General features: G+C 54.1%; 1 protein-coding gene across 4 annotated transcripts; it reads left to right on the top strand.

Moving 5' to 3' along the window:
• Positions 1–1350: 1350 nt before the first annotated feature.
• On the top strand, positions 1351–17064 carry CNOT1 (CCR4-NOT transcription complex subunit 1). Of its 4 annotated transcripts, XM_044269421.1 has the most exons (49): positions 1351–1505; positions 3862–4118; positions 4319–4426; positions 4573–4671; positions 4750–4818; positions 4893–4947; positions 5037–5240; positions 5637–5805; positions 5937–6063; positions 6153–6263; positions 6366–6536; positions 6611–6738; positions 6822–7062; positions 7344–7463; positions 7538–7660; positions 7737–7888; positions 7967–8117; positions 8194–8395; positions 8470–8598; positions 8677–8801; positions 8905–9191; positions 9482–9560; positions 9635–9874; positions 9948–10088; positions 10310–10489; positions 10561–10677; positions 10749–10859; positions 10935–11012; positions 11093–11345; positions 11412–11542; positions 11629–11925; positions 12006–12146; positions 12354–12458; positions 12535–12654; positions 12726–12920; positions 13000–13142; positions 13219–13327; positions 13402–13571; positions 13790–14021; positions 14095–14343; positions 14424–14587; positions 14663–14780; positions 14855–14956; positions 15037–15210; positions 15511–15660; positions 15732–15912; positions 15986–16118; positions 16200–16334; positions 16467–17064. In XM_044269421.1, the coding sequence occupies exons 2-49, from the start codon at positions 4017–4019 to the stop codon at positions 16543–16545; spliced, it is 7200 nt and encodes a 2399-aa protein (XP_044125356.1). In that variant the 5' UTR covers positions 1351–1505; positions 3862–4016; the 3' UTR covers positions 16546–17064. The 4 variants fall into 4 exon arrangements, with proteins under 4 accessions (XP_044125356.1, XP_044125355.1, XP_044125357.1 ...); XM_044269420.1 differs by having other exon boundaries at positions 1351–1490; positions 8470–8801; XM_044269422.1 differs by having other exon boundaries at positions 8470–8801; positions 11511–11542.
• Positions 17065–21286: the final 4222 nt, after the last annotated feature.

Below are 21286 nucleotides of genomic sequence, written 5' to 3'. Positions count from 1 at the left end.
AGTCATATGTACACTGTGTACAGGGGGGGTCAGTTATATGTACACTGTATACGGGGGGTCAGTCATATGTACACTGTGTACAAGGAGGGGTCAGTCATATGTACACTGTGCTCAGGGGGTCAGTCATATGTACACTGTGTACAGGGGGGGTCAGTCATGTGTACACTGTATATGGGGGGGCAGTCATCTGTACACTGTGTATAGGGGGGGTCAGTCATGTGTACACTGTATATGGGGGGGCAGTCATGTGTACACTGTATATGGGGGGGGGTCAGTCATGTGTACACTGTGTACAGGGGGGTCAGTCATGTGTACACTGTATACGGGGGGGGGCAGTCACGTGTACACTGTGTACAGGGGGTCAGTCATGTGTACACTGTGTACAGGGGGGTCAGTCATGTGTACACTGTGTACAGGGGGGTCCAGTCATATGTACACTGTGTACAGGGGGGGTCAGTCATGTGTACACTGTGTACAGGGGGTCAGTCATGTGTACACTGTATATGGGGGGGCAGTCATGTGTACACTGTGTACAGGGGGGGTCAGTTATATGTACACTGTGTACAGGGGGAGTCAGTCATGTGTACACTGTGTACAGGGGGGTCAGTCATGTGTACACTGTATATGGGGGGGGGGCAGTCATGTGTACACTGTGTACAGGGGGGTCAGTCATGTGTACACTGTATATGGGGGGGGCAGTCACGTGTACACTGTGTACAGGGGATCAGTCATGTGTACACTGTGTACAGGGGGGTCAGTCATGTGTACACTGTGTACAGGGGGGTCAGTCATAAGTACACTGTATATGGGGGGGGGCAGTCACGTGTACACTGTGTACAGGGGGGTCAGTAGTACCAGTTGTCAGCTGTGAGCAGCTGCTATTGGCCAAAGCTGGAGATCACGTGCCTCAGTTCCCACTAATCGTAGCCAGTGAGGAATGTTGTCTCCAGCCAGGGCAACAGACGATACCATGTGCAGGGGCCGCTGAAGACACAAGCCTGGCAACAGGTGACAAGCTGATAGGTGAATGAGGCGGAAGGTTTAAATCAGGGATTAGCTGTGTTAGGAGGCACGTTTATTCATCCGTACCCTAGTCACGCAAACTTTTTCAGTCTGCATGTCTTTCCCCGTTGGGAGAATGGTACGGTCCAGGTGAACTCCCTGAGGTTGGCTCGCAGCAGGCCTGAGATTGGAGGACGCTACCGTCTGTCGGCTTCTCTCATTGGCTGCCTACGTCAGTCTAGGTCGCGTGCGCGGCCGTTCCCTGACGTCTCACGTCAGACGTGCCTGGACCTCCACGGCAGGCGTTGATTGGCTGATGAGTCACAGTTCCTGGGTCGGTGGGCGGAGTCCTGGTGAAATAGGAGCGAGGAGGAGGCGGCCGCTGCGGGAACGAGCCCAGAGCGGCGCCATTTTGTGGAAAACAAACGGATAGAACCGGAAAGCGGGAAGGGACAGTCGAGGCCCGGGCATTAGTGAGGTCGCTGGCTGTGAGTGCCCGCTCGGTAATCTCCGCGAGGGTTTGTTAGTAGGGCGGTGCCCGCGCCGCCAGAGGGCAGTGTGAGCCGTGAGGCCTGCGGGTATCCCCGGCCTGTCCTGTCACCATCCATGGTTTACCGGTGACTGGAGCGGGTAGAAGAGCGGGGTCCCCGGCATACACCTGTGACAGGAGGGTGGGGCCCTCTGGAATTTCAAGGCCTTTGTGGCTGTAAGGTGGGGACCCCTGGAATATTAGGGCCTGTGAGGGGGGGACCCCTGGAGTATTAGGGCCTGTGAGGCGGGGACCCCTGGAGTAATAGGGCCTGTGAGGCGGGGACCCCTGGAGTATTAGGGCCTGTGAGGGGGGGACCCCTGGAGTATTAGGGCCTGTGAGGGGGGGACCCCTGGAGTGTTAGGGCCTGTGAGGGGGGGACCCCTGGAGTATTAGGGCCTGTGAGGGGGGGACCCCTGGAGTATTAGGGCCTGTGAGGGGGGGACCCCTGGAGTGTTAGGGCCTGTGAGGTGGGGACCCCTGGAGTGTTAGGGCCTGTGAGGTGGGGACCCCTGGAGTGTTAGGGCCTGTGAGGTGGGGACCCCTGGAGTGTTAGGACCTGTGAGGTGGGGACCCCTGGAGTGTTAGGACCTGTGAGGTGGGGACCCCTGGAGTATTAGGGCCTGTGAGGCGGGGACCCCTGGAGTAATAGGGCCTGTGAGGCGGGGACCCCTGGAGTATTAGGGCCTGTGAGGGGGGGACCCCTGGAGTATTAGGGCCTGTGAGGGGGGGACCCCTGGAGTGTTAGGGCCTGTGAGGGGGGGACCCCTGGAGTATTAGGGCCTGTGAGGGGGGGACCCCTGGAGTGTTAGGGCCTGTGAGGTGGGGACCCCTGGAGTGTTAGGGCCTGTGAGGTGGGGACCCCTGGAGTGTTAGGGCCTGTGAGGTGGGGACCCCTGGAGTGTTAGGGCCTGTGAGGTGGGGACCCCTGGAGTGTTAGGACCTGTGAGGTGGGGACCCCTGGAGTGTTAGGGCCTGTGAGGTGGGGACCCCTGGAGTGTTAGGGCCTGTGAGGTGGGGACCCCTGGAGTGTTAGGGCCTGTGAGGTGGGGACCCCTGGAGTGTTAGGGCCTGTGAGGTGGGGACCCCTGGAGTGTTAGGGCCTGTGAGGTGGGGACCCCTGGAGTGTTAGGGCCTGTGAGGTGGGGACCCCTGGAGTGTTAGGGCCTGTGAGGTGGGGACCCCTGGAGTGTTAGGGCCTGTGAGGTGGGGACCCCTGGAGTGTTAGGGCCTGTGAGGTGGGGACCCCTGGAGTGTTAGGGCCTGTGAGGTGGGGACCCCTGGAGTGTTAGGGCCGGTGAGGGGGGGACGCCTGGAGTGTTAGGGCCGGTGAGGGGGGGGACGCCTGGAGTGTTAGGTCCGGTGAGGGGGGGGGACCCCTGGAGTGTTAGGGCCGGTGATGGGGCGGGGGGGGGGACCCCTGGAGTGTTAGGGCCGGTGAGGTGAGGGAGTCTGGCGGCACTGTGAGAGAAGGAGGGGGGCTGGCGGCGGCAGGTGTTCATATCCGCAGCATGACTTCTAGATTTCTCTTCTGGGATCCCCAAAAAATGTCATGTGGCTGGTGCTGCTTGGCGTTGTTGTCGGCGCTGCCTGTGCTGGGAGGGGGGGTTGTGTTGCCTGTGCCAGGAGCCGTCGCCTACCACCTGCTGAGAGCCATTGACTGGATTTTCTGAGGAGCCTCCACTGGCTGCGCTGTCAAGAGGGGGCTCAGTAGATGGTGGACCCCAGTAAGAGGGTGTAATGAGGCACCGGCTGTATTTTACTGTAGCTCTTGGCTTGGGGCAGTTGGGGAAGAGGCGTCTGCGATGTATGCTGGGAGGAGCGGAGCGCGCTAGTGTTTTGTCCTGTGGTTGTGCTGCACGCGCCACTCCTGTTCTTGGCCCTTTAAAAAACTCTTGTGAGTTGGTCACTGGCTGCAGTGAATGTGTGAACTTGTCACAACTGCAGAACTTGTTACATTGTCTGTGTGTTGTAGTGAGAGGTGCAGTCTTGTAGACCTGAGTTTGCTGACAGCAAGCGGAGATGTTGAAATCAGAGAGCAGAACAGACTGTTCCTGTACAGGACGTTTTTCCTGTCACATGTTACCCTTTGTCCGGCTGCTTCCTGAAGTTCAGCGGTGCGCCCCCATGTGTCCGGGGGGGGGGGGGGGGGGTGGTGGTTGCTGTGTAACGCGAACCTCCATTTATAGTGAGGCTTCTGCAGCAGGTGTCCTCTCTGTATGAATATTGCGTGTCTGACATGAACACGTGTTCTGCTGAACAGCTGTGTGGGGTGCCCCCTGGTGGCTGCAGGACGTCATCAGTGTGTCACGTGTGTGTTTGTCTTGCAGGTGCCATGTTTCTGATGGGTCGGACAGGCTGAGGGACCTGTTCACACAGCTCAGAAATTGGCTCATTTAAAGAAATTAACCTGTCTGCAGAGACCAGAGGGGAATAATGGTGATTTTGCGCCGGGCTCGGCCGCCTGCTTCCGCCCCAACCAGCAATGAATCTTGACTCGCTTTCGCTGGCCTTGTCTCAAATCAGCTACCTGGTGGACAACCTGACGAAGAAAAATTACCGCGCCAGCCAGCTGGAAATACAACACGTGAGTAGTGGGCGCAGGTGGAGCAGAATGTTGTGGGCCCCAGGTTGATGGCGGAGGGTATGATAGGCCAGTGATGAGAAGTTGCTGATCCTGGGGGTCGGGTTCTCTCCCCATGACGTGGTGGATATGACGTGGCCTCTGCTCCCCGGGGTTGTGTTGCTCTGTGACATGCGGTCAGCCGTGTTCTCTGCCTCCCACAGATTGTGAATCGGCACGGCCCGGAGGCAGACAGGCACTTGTTACGCTGTCTATTCTCTCATGTGGATTTCAGTGGCGATGGTAAAAGCAGTGGCAAGGATTTCCATCAGGTGGGTATTATATGTACACCTCCTCTGTTAGTATGTGTGATGATGGTATGGCCTGTGTCCCGTCACCTCCCCTGTTAGTATGTGTGATGATGGTATGACCCGTGTACTTTGTTTGCGGTCTGGTCACCACCTGCGTCTCCCCACAGACCCAGTTTCTGATCCAGGAGTGTGCCTCGCTGATAACAAAACCGAATTTCATCTCTACTCTTGCGTACGCCATTGACAATCCCTTGCACTATCAGAAGGTAAGTGTGTGTGGGGTGAGCCCCTGCAAGCTGCACCCGATCACCATGGTGGCCTCACCCGCTCTTCTTGTGTTGTAGAGCCTGAAGCCGTCTCCTCATCTCTTCACCCAGTTGAGTAAAGTTCTGAAGCTTAGCAAAGTCCAAGAGGTAAGTGCTGGTTGTCTCTGGGGGGAGGGGGGGAGCAGCGCTTTCAGGGTTAATGCCTCTCCTTCCTTTTGCAGGTCATCTTTGGCTTGGCTCTTCTCGGCTCCTCCAGCACTGACCTGCGGGGTTTTGGTAAGTGATTTTAATTTTTATTTTTTGGCTGGTGACAAGCTGGTTTGCTGTTGTCTGGTGACCTCTGAGTGCTGCTTCTTGTCTTGTAGCTGCGCAGTTTGTGAAGCAGAAGCTCCCGGATCTCCTGCGCTCTTACGTAGACGTGGACGTTAGTGGAAGTCAAGAAGGTGGATTCCAAGACATCGCCATAGAGGTCCTACACCTCCTCCTCTCCAATCTCCTTTTCGGCCAGAAGGGAGCCTTCGGGGTCGGACAGGAGCAGATTGTAGCCTTCCTCAAGACCCTCCGCAGAGGTACAGTGTGAGCGGGTCTGCGGTGGTGGCCTGCCCAGATGTGAGATCATGTGCGGATTCACTGTGAAGCCAGGGGGCTTCTGCTTGGAGCCCCTTCATGTGGAGATCTCTGTGGGGGATTATGGCCTGAACAGCAGTGGTCTCCGTGAGTGAGGCGGCCTTCATTATAGAAAATTCTTTAGTGTCCATTCCTGTCATGTAGGGATGTGCGCCCCAACGTGGTGCCTTGTCTTGTCCGCTCTGTGTATTCAAGGATTGTCCGCTGCTGATTCCCCTTATGTCTGTGTAGTGTCTGGATATCTTGGCGCTGTATTGGGAATTAGATCCGCGTGTGAGGCCTGGGTCCGCTGTCTTTTCTCTGCAGTGATTTCACTGATTCCTTTTTCTTTTTCCCAGATTTTCCCCAGGAGCGCTGTCCGGTGGTGCTTGCACCACTCCTCTACCCTGAAAAACGGGACATCTTGATGGACCGGATTCTTTCTGACTCTGGAGGGATCACCAAAACCATGATGGACAGTTCCCTGGCAGACTTCATGCAGGAGGTTGGCTACAGTTTCTGTGCCAGGTGAGTATTGGAGGAGCCTGGATGCTAGTCGGCTCTTGTGTGCATGTCCCTTGTACAGGTGAAGCTGCTCTCGTGGAGTCGGCCATCTTTGTCCGATAGTCATTGTTCTGCTGTTGTCTCCTTGGTTTTAGCGTGGAGGAATGCCGCAATATCATCGTTCAGTTTGGTGTCCGAGAAGTTACTGCTGTGCAGGTGGCTCGGGTGTTGGGGATGATGGCCCGGACACACTCGGGGCTGACGGATGGTATCTCCTTGCAGGTGAGGGTCTGTAGGTCCCCTATGTGAGCACAGACTGGGGTCTTCTAGCCTCGTGTGACCTTTTTTTTTTTTTTTCCTTTTTTCTCCAGTCTATTTCATCTCCTGGCAGTGGAATCTGGAGCGATGGTAAAGACAAAAATGACAGTGTGCAGGCCCATACCTGGAATGTGGAGGTCTTTATAGATGTTGTGAAAGAGCTGGTAAGTGGCTGCAGGGCGGCACATTCCTCTGGGAAACAAGTAGTCAACTAGTCAACCCCTCTTCCCAGGCAGAATTTGACAGGTTTCCTCTGCTTCCCACAGAATCCAAGCTTGAACTTTAAGGATGTCATATATGAGCTCGATAATCCAATGTTCCTGGTTCGTGACAGCAAAGGCCTCCAGACTGTGGTGTATGGCATCCAGAGAGGGCTTGGGATGGACGTGTTCCCGGTGGATCTGATCTACAGGGCTTGGAAGCATGCAGAGGGGCAAGTAAGTGTGGCCTCACATGGGGGACTGGTAGGTCTGTTGCTTCTGCTTTTCTAACCCGGATCTCTCTCTCCCAGCTCTCCTTCATCCAGTATTCCCTGATGAATCCAGATATTTTCTGCTTTGCGGATTACCCCTGTCATGCTGTGGCCACAGATATCCTCAAGGCCCCCCCAGAGGATGACAATCGTGAGATTGCCACATGGTGAGATTGCTGGACGGTCAGTGCTGTGGACACTGAGGTTGTGTTGTGCTGGGGTTGAAAGATTTGCCTTTCTCTTTTTTTAGGAAAAGTCTGGAGCTGATCGAGTCCCTGCTTCGGCTGGCTGAGGTGGGGCTGTACGAGCAGGTCAAGCAGCTCTTCAGCTATCCCATCAAGCACTGTCCCGATATGCTGGTGCTGGCCTTACTCCAGATCAATCCCTCGTGGAACACCCTGCGCCATGAGCTCATCTCCACATTGATGCCAATATTCCTTGGTAACCATCCCAACTCTGCCATCATTTTGCACTATGCATGGCATGGTCAGGTGAGTGTCTTTTTTTTTTTTTTTTTTTTTTTTTTTTTTTTTTTTTTTGCCATCCTGTCATATGTTTGGGGAGGTAGCTGCGGAGTGTGGGCTTCAGTCCCCTCGATGGGCAGATGTGAGGCTTGTAGGGAATTTACATCACATCTTGTCCTTGCTGTGTGCTCTGTGGGGATGTAACGCTGCTCTCCCATTCACCTGTCAGACTGACGTTTGTTTAGTGAGTGCCCTATGTCTGGGCCTCAGCGCTGTGGGCAGGCATTTATTGTCGCACTTTTATGCAGGGCCAGTCTCCTTCCATCCGACAGCTGATCATGCATGCTATGGCAGAGTGGTATATGCGTGGTGAACAGTATGACCAGGCTCGGCTTTCTCGTATACTTGATGTGGCCCAAGATTTAAAGGTGGGTACCGTGCTGAATGTTGACGTGAGGCGCCTCCAGAATGTGGCCAGTAACATTGGTGCTCTTTTCTCTAGGCCTTATCAATGCTGCTGAATGCTACTCCATTTGCCTTTGTCATTGACCTTGCTGCACTCGCCTCCCGACGGGAATACCTCAAACTGGACAAATGGTTGACTGACAAAATCCGGGAACATGGGGTAATGCTCTCTCCTGCTCAGCTGGTTTCAGGGCTTCTGCTGTGAAATGAGGCTTCATTCTTCTCCCTGTTTTCAGGAGCCTTTTGTCCAGGCTTGCATGACCTTCCTCAAACGACGCTGTCCTTCCATACTTGGTGGCATTGTTCCAGAAAAAGACCAACCAAAAAGCGCCCAACTTCCACCAGAAACCCTGGCAACCATGCTGGCATGTCTCCAAGCCTGCGCTGGGTAGGTCCAAACCTCTGCTTTTGTAGTTGGCATGGGTGCTGCGCTTTTGGCGGCGACTGTAAATGTTTTGTCTTGCAGGAGCGTGTCACAGGAGCTGTCTGAAACCATTCTTACCATGGTCGCTAACTGTAGTAACGTGGTGAACAAGGCTCGTCAGCCGCCTCCGGGGGTGATGCCAAAAGGCCGTCCTCCCAGCACCAGCAGCTTGGACGCCATTTCCCCAGTACAGGTAATAATCTTCTGGCACTGGGCTTCTGTATTGATAGCCCTGCAGGTTGTTCACAAATGATCTCTCCTTCTGTTAGATTGATCCTCTCGCTGCCATGGCCTCTCTCAGCATCGGTGGTTCTGCTGTTCCTCACACACAGAGCTTGCCCTCATTTCCTCCCAACCTGGGCTCTGCCTTCAGCACCCCACAGTCACCAGCAAAGGCCTTTCCACCACTGACCACTCCGAACCAGTCCACAGGGTTCAGTGGCCTTGGGGGCCTCTCCTCCCAGCTGCCAGGTACTGCACCCATCGTCATGTATACCCCAAACAGTAGTGGCCTGTGTTGTTTGTAATGGCTTTGTCTTTTCTAGGTGGGCTCGGCACAGGCAGTCTTTCTGGAATGGGCACAGGTGGTCTAGGGCTTTCTGCTGTCAACAGCGACCCATTTGGGCAAAGAAAACTCAGCACTTCTGGACTCAATCAGCCAACATTCCAACAGAGTAAGTCCTGTCCCTCTGCAGTGCTCTGCCTGCTCCTGGGCAGTGGTCACTTATCTCTCATCCATCTGTCTCCTGCAGCCGATCTGTCTCAGGTGTGGCCAGAGGCTAACCAGCACTTTACTAAGGAGATTGATGATGAGGCAAACAGCTACTTTCAGCGGATTTACAACCAGCCGCCTCACCCGACCATGTCTGTGGATGAGGTACGTCTAAAGCCAGTTCTTCCATGATGGATTGGTAGTAGAGGTGTCCTCCACCTGCTCCTCAGAGATGCTCCGGTGCTCATACTTTCATGTGTTCTTTCAGGTACTGGAAATGCTGCAGAGGTTTAAGGATTCCAGTATTAAGCGGGAGCGTGAGGTCTTTAATTGCATGCTCCGAAACCTGTTCGAAGAGTACCGCTTCTTCCCCCAGTATCCAGACAAGGAGCTCCATATCACCGCCTGCTTGTTTGGTGGCATCATTGAGAAGGGACTTGTCACGTACATGGCTTTGGGGCTGGCGCTGCGCTATGTACTTGAAGCTCTCCGCAAACCTTATGGATCCAAAATGTATTTCTTTGGCATCGCTGCACTAGATAGGTTTAAAAACAGGCAAGTCACTGAAGTGTTAACTGTTATAGTAATCAGTGTGTGTCAGTGCAGGGTCCCCGCTTACAGATGCAACCTCTGTAGTCCCTGGGGTAGCAGCACAGCTCACATCAAACATCCTGGCTGACAACAAGTGGCACTAGACTGACATCAATCTGTTAATGACAACCCCTCGATCATTGTGCAGACCGACACTTGTCAGCTGTGGTTCCAGACGCACGTGGAGGGTGTTGGGATGAAAATAGTCTTGTCTCGTGCTTCTAGTAGGTTATGTGACTTATTTATTTTTTCAGATTGAAAGATTACCCCCAGTATTGTCAGCACTTGGCTTCTATCACTCACTTTATCCAGTTCCCTCATCACCTGCAAGAGGTAAGTGTCTCCTCTTCTGTCTGGCATTGCCGTCTGCTGTTTATTAAGGTCCCTGACCCTGGCCGTTTCCTCAGTACATAGAGTACGGTCAGCAGTCCCGGGATCCTCCGGTCAAGATGCAGGGCTCAATCACCACCCCTGGAAGCATTGCACTTTCCCAAGCCCAGGCACAAGCTCAGGCCCAGGTCCCAGCCAAAGCGCCACTTCCTGGTCCAGTGAGCACAAACGCAGTCACCACCTCTACTGCCACAACTTCAGCCAAAACCATCACTATCACCAGGCCCACAGGCGTCAGCTTCAAGAAGGATGTACCGGTAAGCTTCCACCAGTCTAATGGTATCTGGGGGTGACGAGTCTGATGTCACTGACCACCTGCTCTTTCCTCAGCCGTCCATCAACACTACCAATATAGACACTCTGCTTGTGGCAACTGATCAGGCGGAGAGGACTGTGGAGCCGCCAGAGAACGTGCAAGAGAAAATCGCCTTCATCTTTAACAACTTGTCCCAGTCCAACATGACGCAGAAGGTAAGACTGGGTGCCCTCATTCTCTGCAAGCGATGATGGGGACATCTGCTCTGTGCGGAGGTGATTAATCCTTGTAGGACCGATCTCAGGATCACGTCTGATGTTGGCTGACATGAGCCGTCCTGGGTGTGAGGATTTGTGGTGTTCCCCTGGATAGCAGGTGCTGGTATTCAACAGGCTGGGCATTGTGATCATTAATCTCCTGCCATGTTATGTGACAGGTGGAGGAGCTGAAGGAGACAGTGAAGGATGAATTCATGCCCTGGGTGTCCCAATATTTGGTGATGAAGAGGGTCAGCATTGAACTGAACTTCCATAGCTTGTACTCTAACTTCCTGGATGCTCTGAAGAACCTGGAGTTCAACAAAATGGTTCTGGCTGAGACTTACCGCAATATCAAGGTGAGTGATTACCCTCCGCTTTTCGTCATACACCACTTTCAGGTCACTGATCGCACGTGTGTCCCCTCCAGGTGCTTCTGACATCTGACAAAGCTGCCGCCAACTTTTCTGACCGCTCTCTGCTGAAGAACCTGGGCCACTGGTTGGGAATGATCACGCTGGCAAAGAACAAGCCCATCCTGCACACAGTTAGTAGAATGGCCACCTGCTCACTGCCCACTCCTTGTTGGCCATTTCTCACACTTTCTCCTCCCTGCAGGACCTGGATGTGAAGTCCTTGCTGCTGGAAGCCTATATGAAGGGACAGCAAGAGCTGCTCTATGTTGTGCCTTTTGTTGCCAAAGTCTTGGAGTCCAGCATCAGGAGTGTGGTATGTGAAGGTCCTGGCCCAGCACTGCACGTGTTTGATATGGTAGTTTTTCCTCACTCCTTTCTTTACTTCCAGGTTTTCCGCCCGCCGAATCCCTGGACTATGGCTATAATGAATGTACTGGCAGAGCTTCATCAAGAACATGACTTGAAGGTGAGTTGCACCAGAGCCTCCATCCGGAGTAATTTGAGCCTAGGTTTGGGCCTTGTCTAATAACTCCTTCATCTCCTCAGCTGAATCTTAAGTTTGAGATTGAAGTTCTGTGTAAGAATCTGGCCATAGACATCAATGACTTGAAGCCTGGCAACCTGCTGAAGGACAAGGATCGTCTTAAATCCTTGGATGAGCAGCTTTCTGCCCCTAAGAAGGATGTTAAGCAGCCGGAGGAGCTGCCGCCGATCACCAATGCCAATGAGTATGCCATCCGCACGGCTGGGAAGCTCTGGGCCTCGGTGGAGAAGCAGGAGTCTGATGCGGTCTTCACAGGTAGTACTTGTCTGCTGCCTCATTCTCGTTGTGTGAATTGTATGTGACCTATATATTGTCTTTTAGCAACTGCCACAGCACCACCGCCGAGTGTCACATGCACGGCCACTGCACCACCACAGCCTCAGTACAGCTACCATGATATCCATGTCTACTCTCTTGCAGGACTTGCTCCTCACATCACACTTAATCCCACGGTAGGTGCACTGCTCCACAGCCCTGGTTTCTCCCTCCTCCTTTTTAAATGGACTCGCTGTGATTTATTAACTTTTTTTGTCCCCAGATCCCCCTCTTCCAGGCTCATCCGCAGCTCAAGCAGTGTGTGCGCCAGGCGATAGAGCGTGCCGTGCAGGAACTGGTACATCCTGTGGTGGACCGTTCCATCAAGATAGCAATGACCACTTGTGAGCAGATCGTGCGGAAGGATTTTGCGTTGGATTCTGAGGAGTCTCGGATGAGGGTGGCGGCTCATCACATGATGAGAAACCTGACTGCAGGCATGGCCATGATTACCTGCCGGGAGCCTCTGCTCATGAGTATCGCAACCAACCTCAAGAACAGCTTTGCCACAGCCATGCGGGTACCTGTGTGATGCAGATGTCACATGTGCTTTGGAGGTTTGCAGACCTTCGTTATTAATGACTTGTGATGTCTTTGCAGGCGGCCTCCCCCCAGCAGCGGGAGATGATGGAGCAGGCAGCGGCTCAGCTCGCTCAGGATAACTGTGAACTGGCCTGCTGCTTCATTCAGAAGACGGCGGTGGAGAAGGCTGGGCCGGAAATGGACAAACGGCTTGCCACAGTACGTTATGTGAAACAGGCTTGGGGTGATCTGGTCGTGTGGTCCTATACTGCTGCGTCTCATACTCCTGGACATGTAGTGACGCCGTGTAATAGAGCCATTTCTCCTCCTGAATCTGATGTGGCAGAGCTGAGGCCTAGTAGTGCCGATGGTTCTTGTGTCTCACGGGTTTAGTGGCTGACTTTGTGTTCCTGTCTTACTACACAGGAGTTTGAATTGAGGAAGCATGCCAGGCAGGAAGGCCGTCGCTACTGTGATCCTGTTGTGCTGACGTATCAAGCAGAGCGCATGCCGGAACAGATCCGACTGAAGGTGAGGCATCAGTACTGGGCTTGAGCAGCTGTGGGCCCCCTAACTCCATATAACTGTCCTTGCACTTCCCTCACAGGTCGGCGGTGTGGATCCCAAGCAGCTGGCTGTTTATGAGGAGTTTGCACGTAACGTTCCCGGTTTCCTGCCCACCAACGATCTGACCCAGCCCACAGGATTCTTGGCTCAGCCCATGAAGGTAATGGACTTCTCCTGCGCTGTAGAAGGTTCTGTGTTTCACTTGGTAGTAAATGTCCGTCGTCTTTACAGCAACAAGCCTGGGCCACCGATGATGTCGCTCAGATTTATGATAAGTGCATAACTGAATTGGAGCAACATCTGCACGCCATTCCTCCCACTCTGGCCATGAACCCCCAGGCACAGGCTCTGCGCAGCTTACTGGAGGCCGTGGCCCTTGCTAGGAACTCTAGAGATGCCATTGCTGCATTAGGCCTACTACAGAAGGTGAGATCTGGAGCCTTCTAGCCTCAGCAATGCCTCCACCTGCCCTGTAGATCACTAAATCCATGTCCTCTCTTCTCAGGCTGTAGAGGGTCTCCTGGATGCCACGAGTGGAGCAGATGCTGACCTCCTCCTCCGGTATCGGGAGTGTCATCTCCTTGTCCTGAAGGCTCTCCAGGATGGCCGGGCTTATGGCTCTCCTTGGTGCAATAAGCAGATCACTAGGTAAGCAGAGGCCTGGTCCCAGGACGTGTCATGGGGGAGGGTTTCTAACAATCATTCACATCTGTCTGTGTGGCAGGTGTTTAATCGAATGCCGGGATGAATATAAGTACAACGTGGAGGCCGTGGAGCTGCTGATCCGGAACCATCTGGTGAACATGCAGCAGTATGATGTCCATTTGGCTCAGGTAAGGACCGGGGTGGCTCTCGTGTGGCACCTCCAGGTCCAAGTTCTCCTGTTAACATTGTTTTCTTTATGCAGTCCATGGAGAATGGGCTGAATTACATGGCCGTGGCCTTCGCAATGCAGCTGGTGAAGATCTTACTGGTGGATGAGCGCAGTGTCAGCCACGTGACTGAGGCAGAGTTCTTCCACACCATAGAAACTCTGATGCGCATCAATGCCCACTCCAGAGGCAATGCTCCTGAAGGGTGAGTACAGCGAGGTGGCGGGGTGTCCACGCTGCACCATATTTAAACCTGTGCCCTGTGTAGGGTGGAGGTTACGCTGTGGTGCTACAGGAAGCGTGCTCCTTAGTCATGCCTGCGCTCCTGTGAGCAGTGTGTGCGTGAGGGGTTCCACAGCATCTTGGGGGGGGGGGGGGGGGGTTCTTGTCCAGGTATTTACCTCTCTGCCCTTGTTGTCTCAGGCTCCCCCAGCTGATGGATGTTTTGCGCTCTAATTTTGAGGCGATGCTTGAGCGGGCTCAGGGTGGGCCTAACTTCATGATGCATTCTGGCATCTCCCAAGCGTCAGAGTACGATGATCCTCCAGGCCTGCGGGAGAAGGCAGAGTATCTGCTGAGAGAGTGGGTGAACCTGTACCACTCGGCAGCTGCCGGACGCGACAGTACCAAAGCCTTTTCTGCATTTGTTGGGCAGGTGAGTGTGCGACCAAATGTTCTAGGCAGGAATTGGGGTGAATGGGGTCCCTGATCACCTGCTCTCCTGTCAGATGCATCAGCAAGGGATCCTGAAGACAGATGACCTGATCACTCGCTTCTTCCGGCTGTGCACGGAGATGTGTGTGGAGATCAGCTACAGAGCACAGGCAGAACAGCAGCATAACCCTGCCGCCAACCCCACCATGATCCGCGCCAAGTGCTATCATAATTTGGATGCCTTTGTGAGACTCATTGCGCTGCTGGTCAAGCATTCTGGAGAGGCCACCAATACAGTGACCAAGATTAACCTTCTCAATAAGGTAAGTGTGTGGGATGTGTGTGTGTGTCCATCCGCTGTGTCGGGCATCAGGGCCCGCTGACTCTTTGCTGCCTACTGCAGGTCTTGGGGATTGTTGTGGGGGTCCTGCTCCAGGACCACGAGGTGAGGCAGAGTGAGTTCCAGCAGCTGCCATACCATCGGATCTTCATTATGTTGCTGCTCGAGCTGAACGCTCCGGAGCATGTCCTTGAGACCATCAACTTCCAGACTCTCACAGCTTTCTGGTAAGTCTTCGGCTCTGGAGCAGCCACGGAGGTATGGGCTTCCACCCGGCCTAACCTCTTCCTGTTTGTTTCCAGCAATACTTTCCACATCCTGCGGCCGACTAAAGCTGCGGGCTTTGTCTACGCCTGGCTGGAGCTGATTTCCCATCGGATCTTTATTGCACGAATGTTGGCGCACACGCCGCAGCAGAAGGTTGGTGCAGTCTCTAACTGACCTGTGAGCTACCCCTGCTTCTATTGCCCGCCTAATTTTTCCTTTGTCTACAGGGGTGGCCTATGTATGCCCAGCTGCTGATCGACCTCTTCAAGTATCTGGCGCCATTCCTCCGAAATGTGGAGCTCACCAAACCTATGCAGATTCTGTACAAGGTTAGTGTGTGGGTATCTGTGACCCTGTGTCTAGAGGGCAGGTGATCAGGGGCTCACATGTGGATTCCTGTTTATTTTAGGGCACTCTGCGGGTGCTGCTGGTGCTCTTGCATGACTTCCCCGAGTTTCTCTGCGACTATCACTACGGCTTCTGTGACGTCATCCCACCCAACTGCATCCAACTGAGGAACCTGATCCTGAGTGCCTTCCCCCGCAACATGAGGCTTCCAGACCCCTTTACGCCCAACCTCAAGGTACCAGCACTGAGCTATCGTATGCAGCCGCACCATATTTAACCCAGTGCCCTGACTTGTGGGCAGTGGTTACGCTGTGGTGCTACAGAACAGCCGCTGCCCTGATGAGTCTGCTGCACCTGTGAGCAGTCTGTAGTGTAGCAGCCGGCCACATTCCCCGCTTATAAATGGCAGAGCAGGCGCTGGATAACGGCATTCCTCCTGCATAGGCATGGCAGAGCAGGCGCTGGATAACTGTGCCCCCCGCACGCATAGGGATGGCAGAGCAGGCGCTGGATCATGGCTGTTTTCGTCTTGCAGGTTGACATGCTGAGCGAGATTAACATTGCCCCCCGGATCCTCACTAACTTCACTGGAGTGATGCCCCCACAGTTCAAGAAGGACTTGGACTCATATCTGAAGACACGGTCACCGGTCACCTTCCTCTCAGAGCTCCGCAGCAACCTACAGGTCTGTTGCTTCCTGCTGGTTTGGGTGTACTGAGGGTGAAGTTAGTGTTAACCCTTTTCCTTCCACTGCAGGTCTCTAACGAGCCTGGAAATCGCTACAGCATCCAGCTGATCAATGCGCTGGTCCTGTACGTTGGGACGCAGGCGATTGCACACATCCACAACAAGGGCAGCACTCCCTCCATGAGCACCATCACTCACTCAGCCCACATGGACATCTTCCAGAACCTGGCTGTGGATCTGGACACTGAAGGTGGGCTACTGCCGGCTTCACTTGCTGTGCTTCTCCCCCTGCACTGGACACTAAACGCCTCACTTCCCCGCAGGTCGCTACCTCTTCCTGAATGCTATCGCCAACCAGCTGCGCTACCCCAACAGCCACACGCACTACTTCAGCTGCACCATGCTGTACCTCTTCGCTGAGGCCAACACTGAGGCCATACAGGAGCAGATCACCCGGTGAGCACCTGCCTGTGGGAGGAGTTGTCAGTGCACACCCAGGACTGGGAGTAGCCACTTACCTACCCTTGTATCTTATAGGGTCCTTCTGGAGCGGCTGATTGTGAACAGACCTCACCCCTGGGGGCTACTCATCACCTTCATCGAGTTGATTAAGAATCCCGCCTTCAAGTTCTGGAACCACGACTTTGTGCACTGTGCCCCAGAGATTGAGAAGTAAGTACCCCCAGTGGACGAGCATGCATGTCTGTCTGCTGCTGGTGCCCCCGTTGCCTCACTGGTGTGCGGTGGTCTCAGGCCTGCCAGTCTAGTGCAGTGTTGTCCTCACACCTCTTCTCTTGTCTGCAGGTTGTTCCAATCGGTGGCACAGTGCTGCATGGGGCAGAAGCAGGCTCAGCAGGTGATGGAGGGCACCGGTGCCAGCTAGGTTGCCCCTGTGTCCTCTATGAACTGGACAAGTCTGCAATGTGAAGAATCCTCATTTCCGCCCGACCGTTGCCGCCTCCCGGTCACGAGTCGTAGCCAATGGCTGGGGGACGTTGAGTTTTGATTTTTCTTTTCTTTTTTTTTTTTTTTTTTGGCCAAACACAGGAGGTTGTGAATATTGGAGCTTTTTAGTTGATTGGTGTAAATATGGCTGCCGCCGGCCCTGAGCCACTTCCATCCTGTCGTTTGGCTGCAAATGAACTGAGCGCGGGGGCAGGAGCACTTGTGCCGAGCTGGACGCTTTTCTGAGACTTGGGATTTGGGTTTTACGCTCACCCCCTCCAGCAGCCAGGCGACAGATGTACAGAGCCCCCCCCCTCCCCCCGTTCCTGGACCAATACAGGCGTTTTGTAGAGTTTTGAATGTTTTGTAAATGTATTGGTCGTGTTGTATTTTGTAGCTTTCAGTTCTCACTTGTATGTATGGATTCTGTAGTTACACATTAAAGTCATGAGCTGCAGCCCTTCCGCCTCCTCTCTGACATCTCCCCCCCCCCCCCCCCGGTTCTTGAATTGTGAAAATCCTAATTCTCTGCAGCTTCCACTAGATCAGGGATGGCCAACCTGAGGCTCTCCAGCTGTTGCAAAACTACAACTCCCAGCATGCCCAGACTGCCTACAGGTATCAGCCTACAGCAAAGCATGGTGGGAGTTGTAGTTTTACAACAGCTGGAGAGCCACAGGTTGGCCAGCCCTGCACTAGATGGTCATCCACGGCTTCCTGGTTAATGGACAGAATGACAGCTCTGTAGGTAATGAAGCCTCCTTGTACATTGGGGTGGCATCGGCTGGCACACAGTTGTCTGTATTTTGTGGGCCAGAACTGTGGACACTGCAGTGTGCGTGAGGTCATAATCAGATGCGTGCCGCAGGAATTGGTGGGCACTTAATATGGTGCATCAAAGAGCGCTAAATGCACGTTAATCTCCCCCCCCCCCCCCCCCCCCCCCCCATTAAAGGGGTTCTCGCCGCAGACATTAGTGGCATTTTACTACAATAAGCTACTAATGTCAGATAAGTGTGGGAACACCCCCATCTCCAGAATAGAGCCCCTAAAGTGAAGAGCGTACGCTCTATTCACTTCCATGGGACTGCTGGTGAGCTGCTATTTCTAGAGCTCCCATAGAAGTGAATAGAGGGTGGCTGCGCGTGCGCAGTGAGAGGCGCAGGTCCCCTCTGGGTCCTGCACCTGACATTGGTGGTAATATCACTAGGATGAGGCGACACAATCCCTTTTTTAAGCCCTGCCTTTTTAAAACTGACCACTGCTTAAAGGGGTTTTCTGGTCTTCTATCATTGGCTTACAGCAGGGTTGGGGAACGGCCCGCGGCGGGGTCATTTCATGTGGCCCCCTGCCAGAACATAGTGTGAAAATGCTAATGACCGCTTCCGCTGCACTGGCTGTGCTCTCCTTCCCTTGTCGTCTTCCGGCCCCACCCTGTGTCCTGATACGTACAGTATCGTGCGCTGTCAGGTCACAGTACAGCGCGGCGGGAAGAAGACATTATTATTAGCCGGCAGGGAGCGTGAAAGCTGGGTGAACCCCTCTCTGGACCCCTCTGGGTTTAGCTTGGCTGCCATATAAAGAACTAAATATATAATAACATTTAGGGATGAGTGAATTGACTTCGGATGAAACATACAAAGTCTATTTGCATAAAACGTTGTTCTAATACTGTGCGGGGCAGGAGCTTTGTACTGTATTAGAATGTATTGGCTGCAATGAGCCGAAGTTAGTGCTTCGAAGTCTCGTCAGATTTGTACTGTAAAAAACAAGTTCTTGGACTCTGTTCCAAGGTTCCTTAATGTTCTCAAATTTATACTGCTATATGTGGTCAAAATGGTGCTTGTACTATTTGTAATATGAAGTGTAGGTCAGTGGTCCCCAACCTTTTTTGCATAAAGGCCCAGTTTCATGCAAGACAATTTTCCCAGGGTCGGGGTTTAGGGGTGCTGGTCGGCGCTGACCGATTCACGTGCATATTAAAATATATAACCCTATAGAACCTGACTAGGGTCTCTGCTGCACTGTACCACATTTTCTCGCCCATTCCATTGGGGGACACAGACCATGGGTATAGCTTAGGCCACCACTAGGAGGAGACGCTATGCAAATAAGAAAAAACAGCTGCTCCTCCACGGGCTATACCCCCAGGCTCCAACAGGAGGACCTCAGGTTTGGCTTAGTGTCGGATAAGGAGGTGACACTCCTGCAGGGTTGTCCCTGTAGTTTTTCTTCTCCTGTTTGTTTTTCTAATCAGAGGGTCCCTGGTCTCTCAGTGGAGCAATGACCGTCCCCGGCTACCTCCCTTTCCCCCCAGAAGATAAGTAGAATCGGGCTCGACCTGCAGCTCCGGTGGCCTACCAGATCCGGGGTCACCTAGTCCTACCCTCTTTCCAGTGCACTGCCACTCCTTGTGCCAGATGACTGAAGAGGTGACCCCCTGCTGGTCCGGAACAGAGGGTGAAGACTGCAGGACTCGGAAACGTACAGCAGCGCTCCTGCAAACTCGTGCTCGCACTGTGACACGGCTCTTTAGGGCTTAACTGTTGATCTGTGTGAGAGGGAGGAGGTTTCTTCTTGGGGCAGTGGCTATTTTCAGTGCTCCCTGCATGGCGGGCGCCATTTTCAGAGTTGCGGTCTGCCTGTTTTCATGTTTTCGCGTGCTCTATCACGTAAGCTCCGGCGCTTCCGCTTTGCCTCAGTGCTTCATCCACGTTTGGCTGCTACTCCAGCTCCTCATAGGTCACAGTAGGACAGATAGTTTTCCGCAAAACTGAAGGAGACCCGTGATTGCTGCCGTCATGCCAAGACCTGGGGCCCCCAAAAAATCTAAAGCGACTCCTCAGGTCCCACTGGGATCCTGTATGGTTTGCTGCTTGCCACTTTCAGTTACAGGCTCCTGTGACTCTTGCCCTGCCTCGGGACAGCATCATTCAATTCCCCTCCCCCCCCCCCCTTCCACCACCAAACCAGCCCAGACCCTGCTCCGCCACTTGGGAGCCCTCCTGGGCCTCTGCCATAGCTAGGGCGGCCTCAGACTTGGCCCAAGTCTCACGCGTGGCCATGGCCTTTATGGAACGCATGGCGGCCTCGGATCCACCGCCTGCGATGCCTGTGGTTAGCAAAGCTCCACCTCCCGATGCCCCCCACAGAGGACGCTCGACCGCTAAGAGGCAGCGTACGCAGCAGCATCCCTCCTCACCTGGAGGCGTGTTCAGCCTCTCCCCCTTGCAGGGACTACAGGTCTGAAGGGGAAAGGTCCGGCTCGGACGAGGACACGGAACCGGAACCATCACCTAAGCTCTCCATCATGGTGGCAGACTTGGTCACGGCGGTCCGTGATACCTTTGACATCCAGGGGGAACCTCCTTCTGCTAGTAGCCAGGAATTCCCCTTTTTCCACTCCAGAAGGGGTGGCGCACCAGAGGCAGTCACATTCCCCATTCATGGTGAGTTCGCCAAGGTCATTTCTAAGGCTTGGGAGCGCCCTAATCACCGTTTTTCTGCCACAAGGCGCATGGATACTCTGTATCCTTTCCTGGCAGATAATGTGCAGCAGTGGTCTTCTCCTCCTAAGGTCGACCCGCTGGTGGCCAGATTGGCTAAGAATACGGCAATACCAGTCCTGGACGGGTCCTTCCTACAGGTCTCCGTTGACAGGTGTTTGGACTCTGTCCAAAGCCATCTTTACTCTGGCGGACACAGGTCTGCGGCCTGGGTAGCCAGGGCGCTTTCGGTGAGGTTGCAGCGCCATACTCGGGATCTCGTGGAGCAGGATGCCTCTGCGGACACCCTGAACTTCGTCCTCCAGTTTTCCCAAGCGACAACATTCCTCTGTGAGGCCGCATTGGACGTCGGCACTCTTTTTGCGCGGGTTTCGGCCCTCTCGGTCACTCAGCGCAGGGAGGTCTGGTTAAAGGTCTGGGACGCTGATGCTTCCTCCAAGCGCTCCCTCACTAAACTCCCCTTTGCGGGCTCCAGGCTCTTCGGTGCTAAGCTGGACGAGATTATCTCTGACGCTACGGGGGGCAAGAGCACACACCTGCCTCAATCTAGATCCAAGCGTGCCTTCAGAGCTTGCCCCTTTTGGCTCTAGAAACCAGTCCTTTCGGCGCTCCTCTTCCAGGTCTGCGACAGCCCCCTCCTCCGGCGGCTCTCAAGACTCCCGCAAGAAGCCTTCCTTTAAGCCTCAGCCTTCCTGGCGTCCGCGGGCACAATTTCAGGGGAGTTCTGCCTGCCCCGCGGCTCCCAAGCAGTCCTCCGCCTGAAGCGGCGCCCCCACCGCCTGTTCTCCTTTCAGCAGGTCGGAAGAGCTCACGTTCAAGACTCCTGGACCCTAAAAATTGTAACTTCCGGTTAAAAGATAGAATTCGCTTCCAGACCTCCGGAACGTTTCTTCCCTTCTCGGCTTCCGGGGGATCCGGCCCGAGCCTCGGCCCTTTTACAAGCAGTCTCTTCCCTTCTGGTCTGGGGAGTAGTTGCCCCAGTTCCTCTGGAGGAACAGGGTACAGGGTTCTACTCAAATCTCTTTGTAGTGCCAAAGAAGGAGGGATCAGTACGTCCGGTCCTAGACCTGAAGCTCTTAAACAAGTCCCGTCGGGTGCGGAGGTTCCGGTTGGAATCCCTCCGCTCCGTTATTGCTTCTCTTCTTCCAGGGGAGTTCCTCGTGTCAGTGGACT

Source organism: Bufo gargarizans, chromosome 10, assembly GCF_014858855.1.
Source record: "Bufo gargarizans isolate SCDJY-AF-19 chromosome 10, ASM1485885v1, whole genome shotgun sequence".
NCBI classification, from domain to species: Eukaryota; Metazoa; Chordata; class Amphibia; order Anura; family Bufonidae; genus Bufo; species Bufo gargarizans.
The sequence above is the reverse complement of the archived record's forward strand: the minus strand, read 5'-3'. Positions and strand labels throughout refer to the sequence as shown.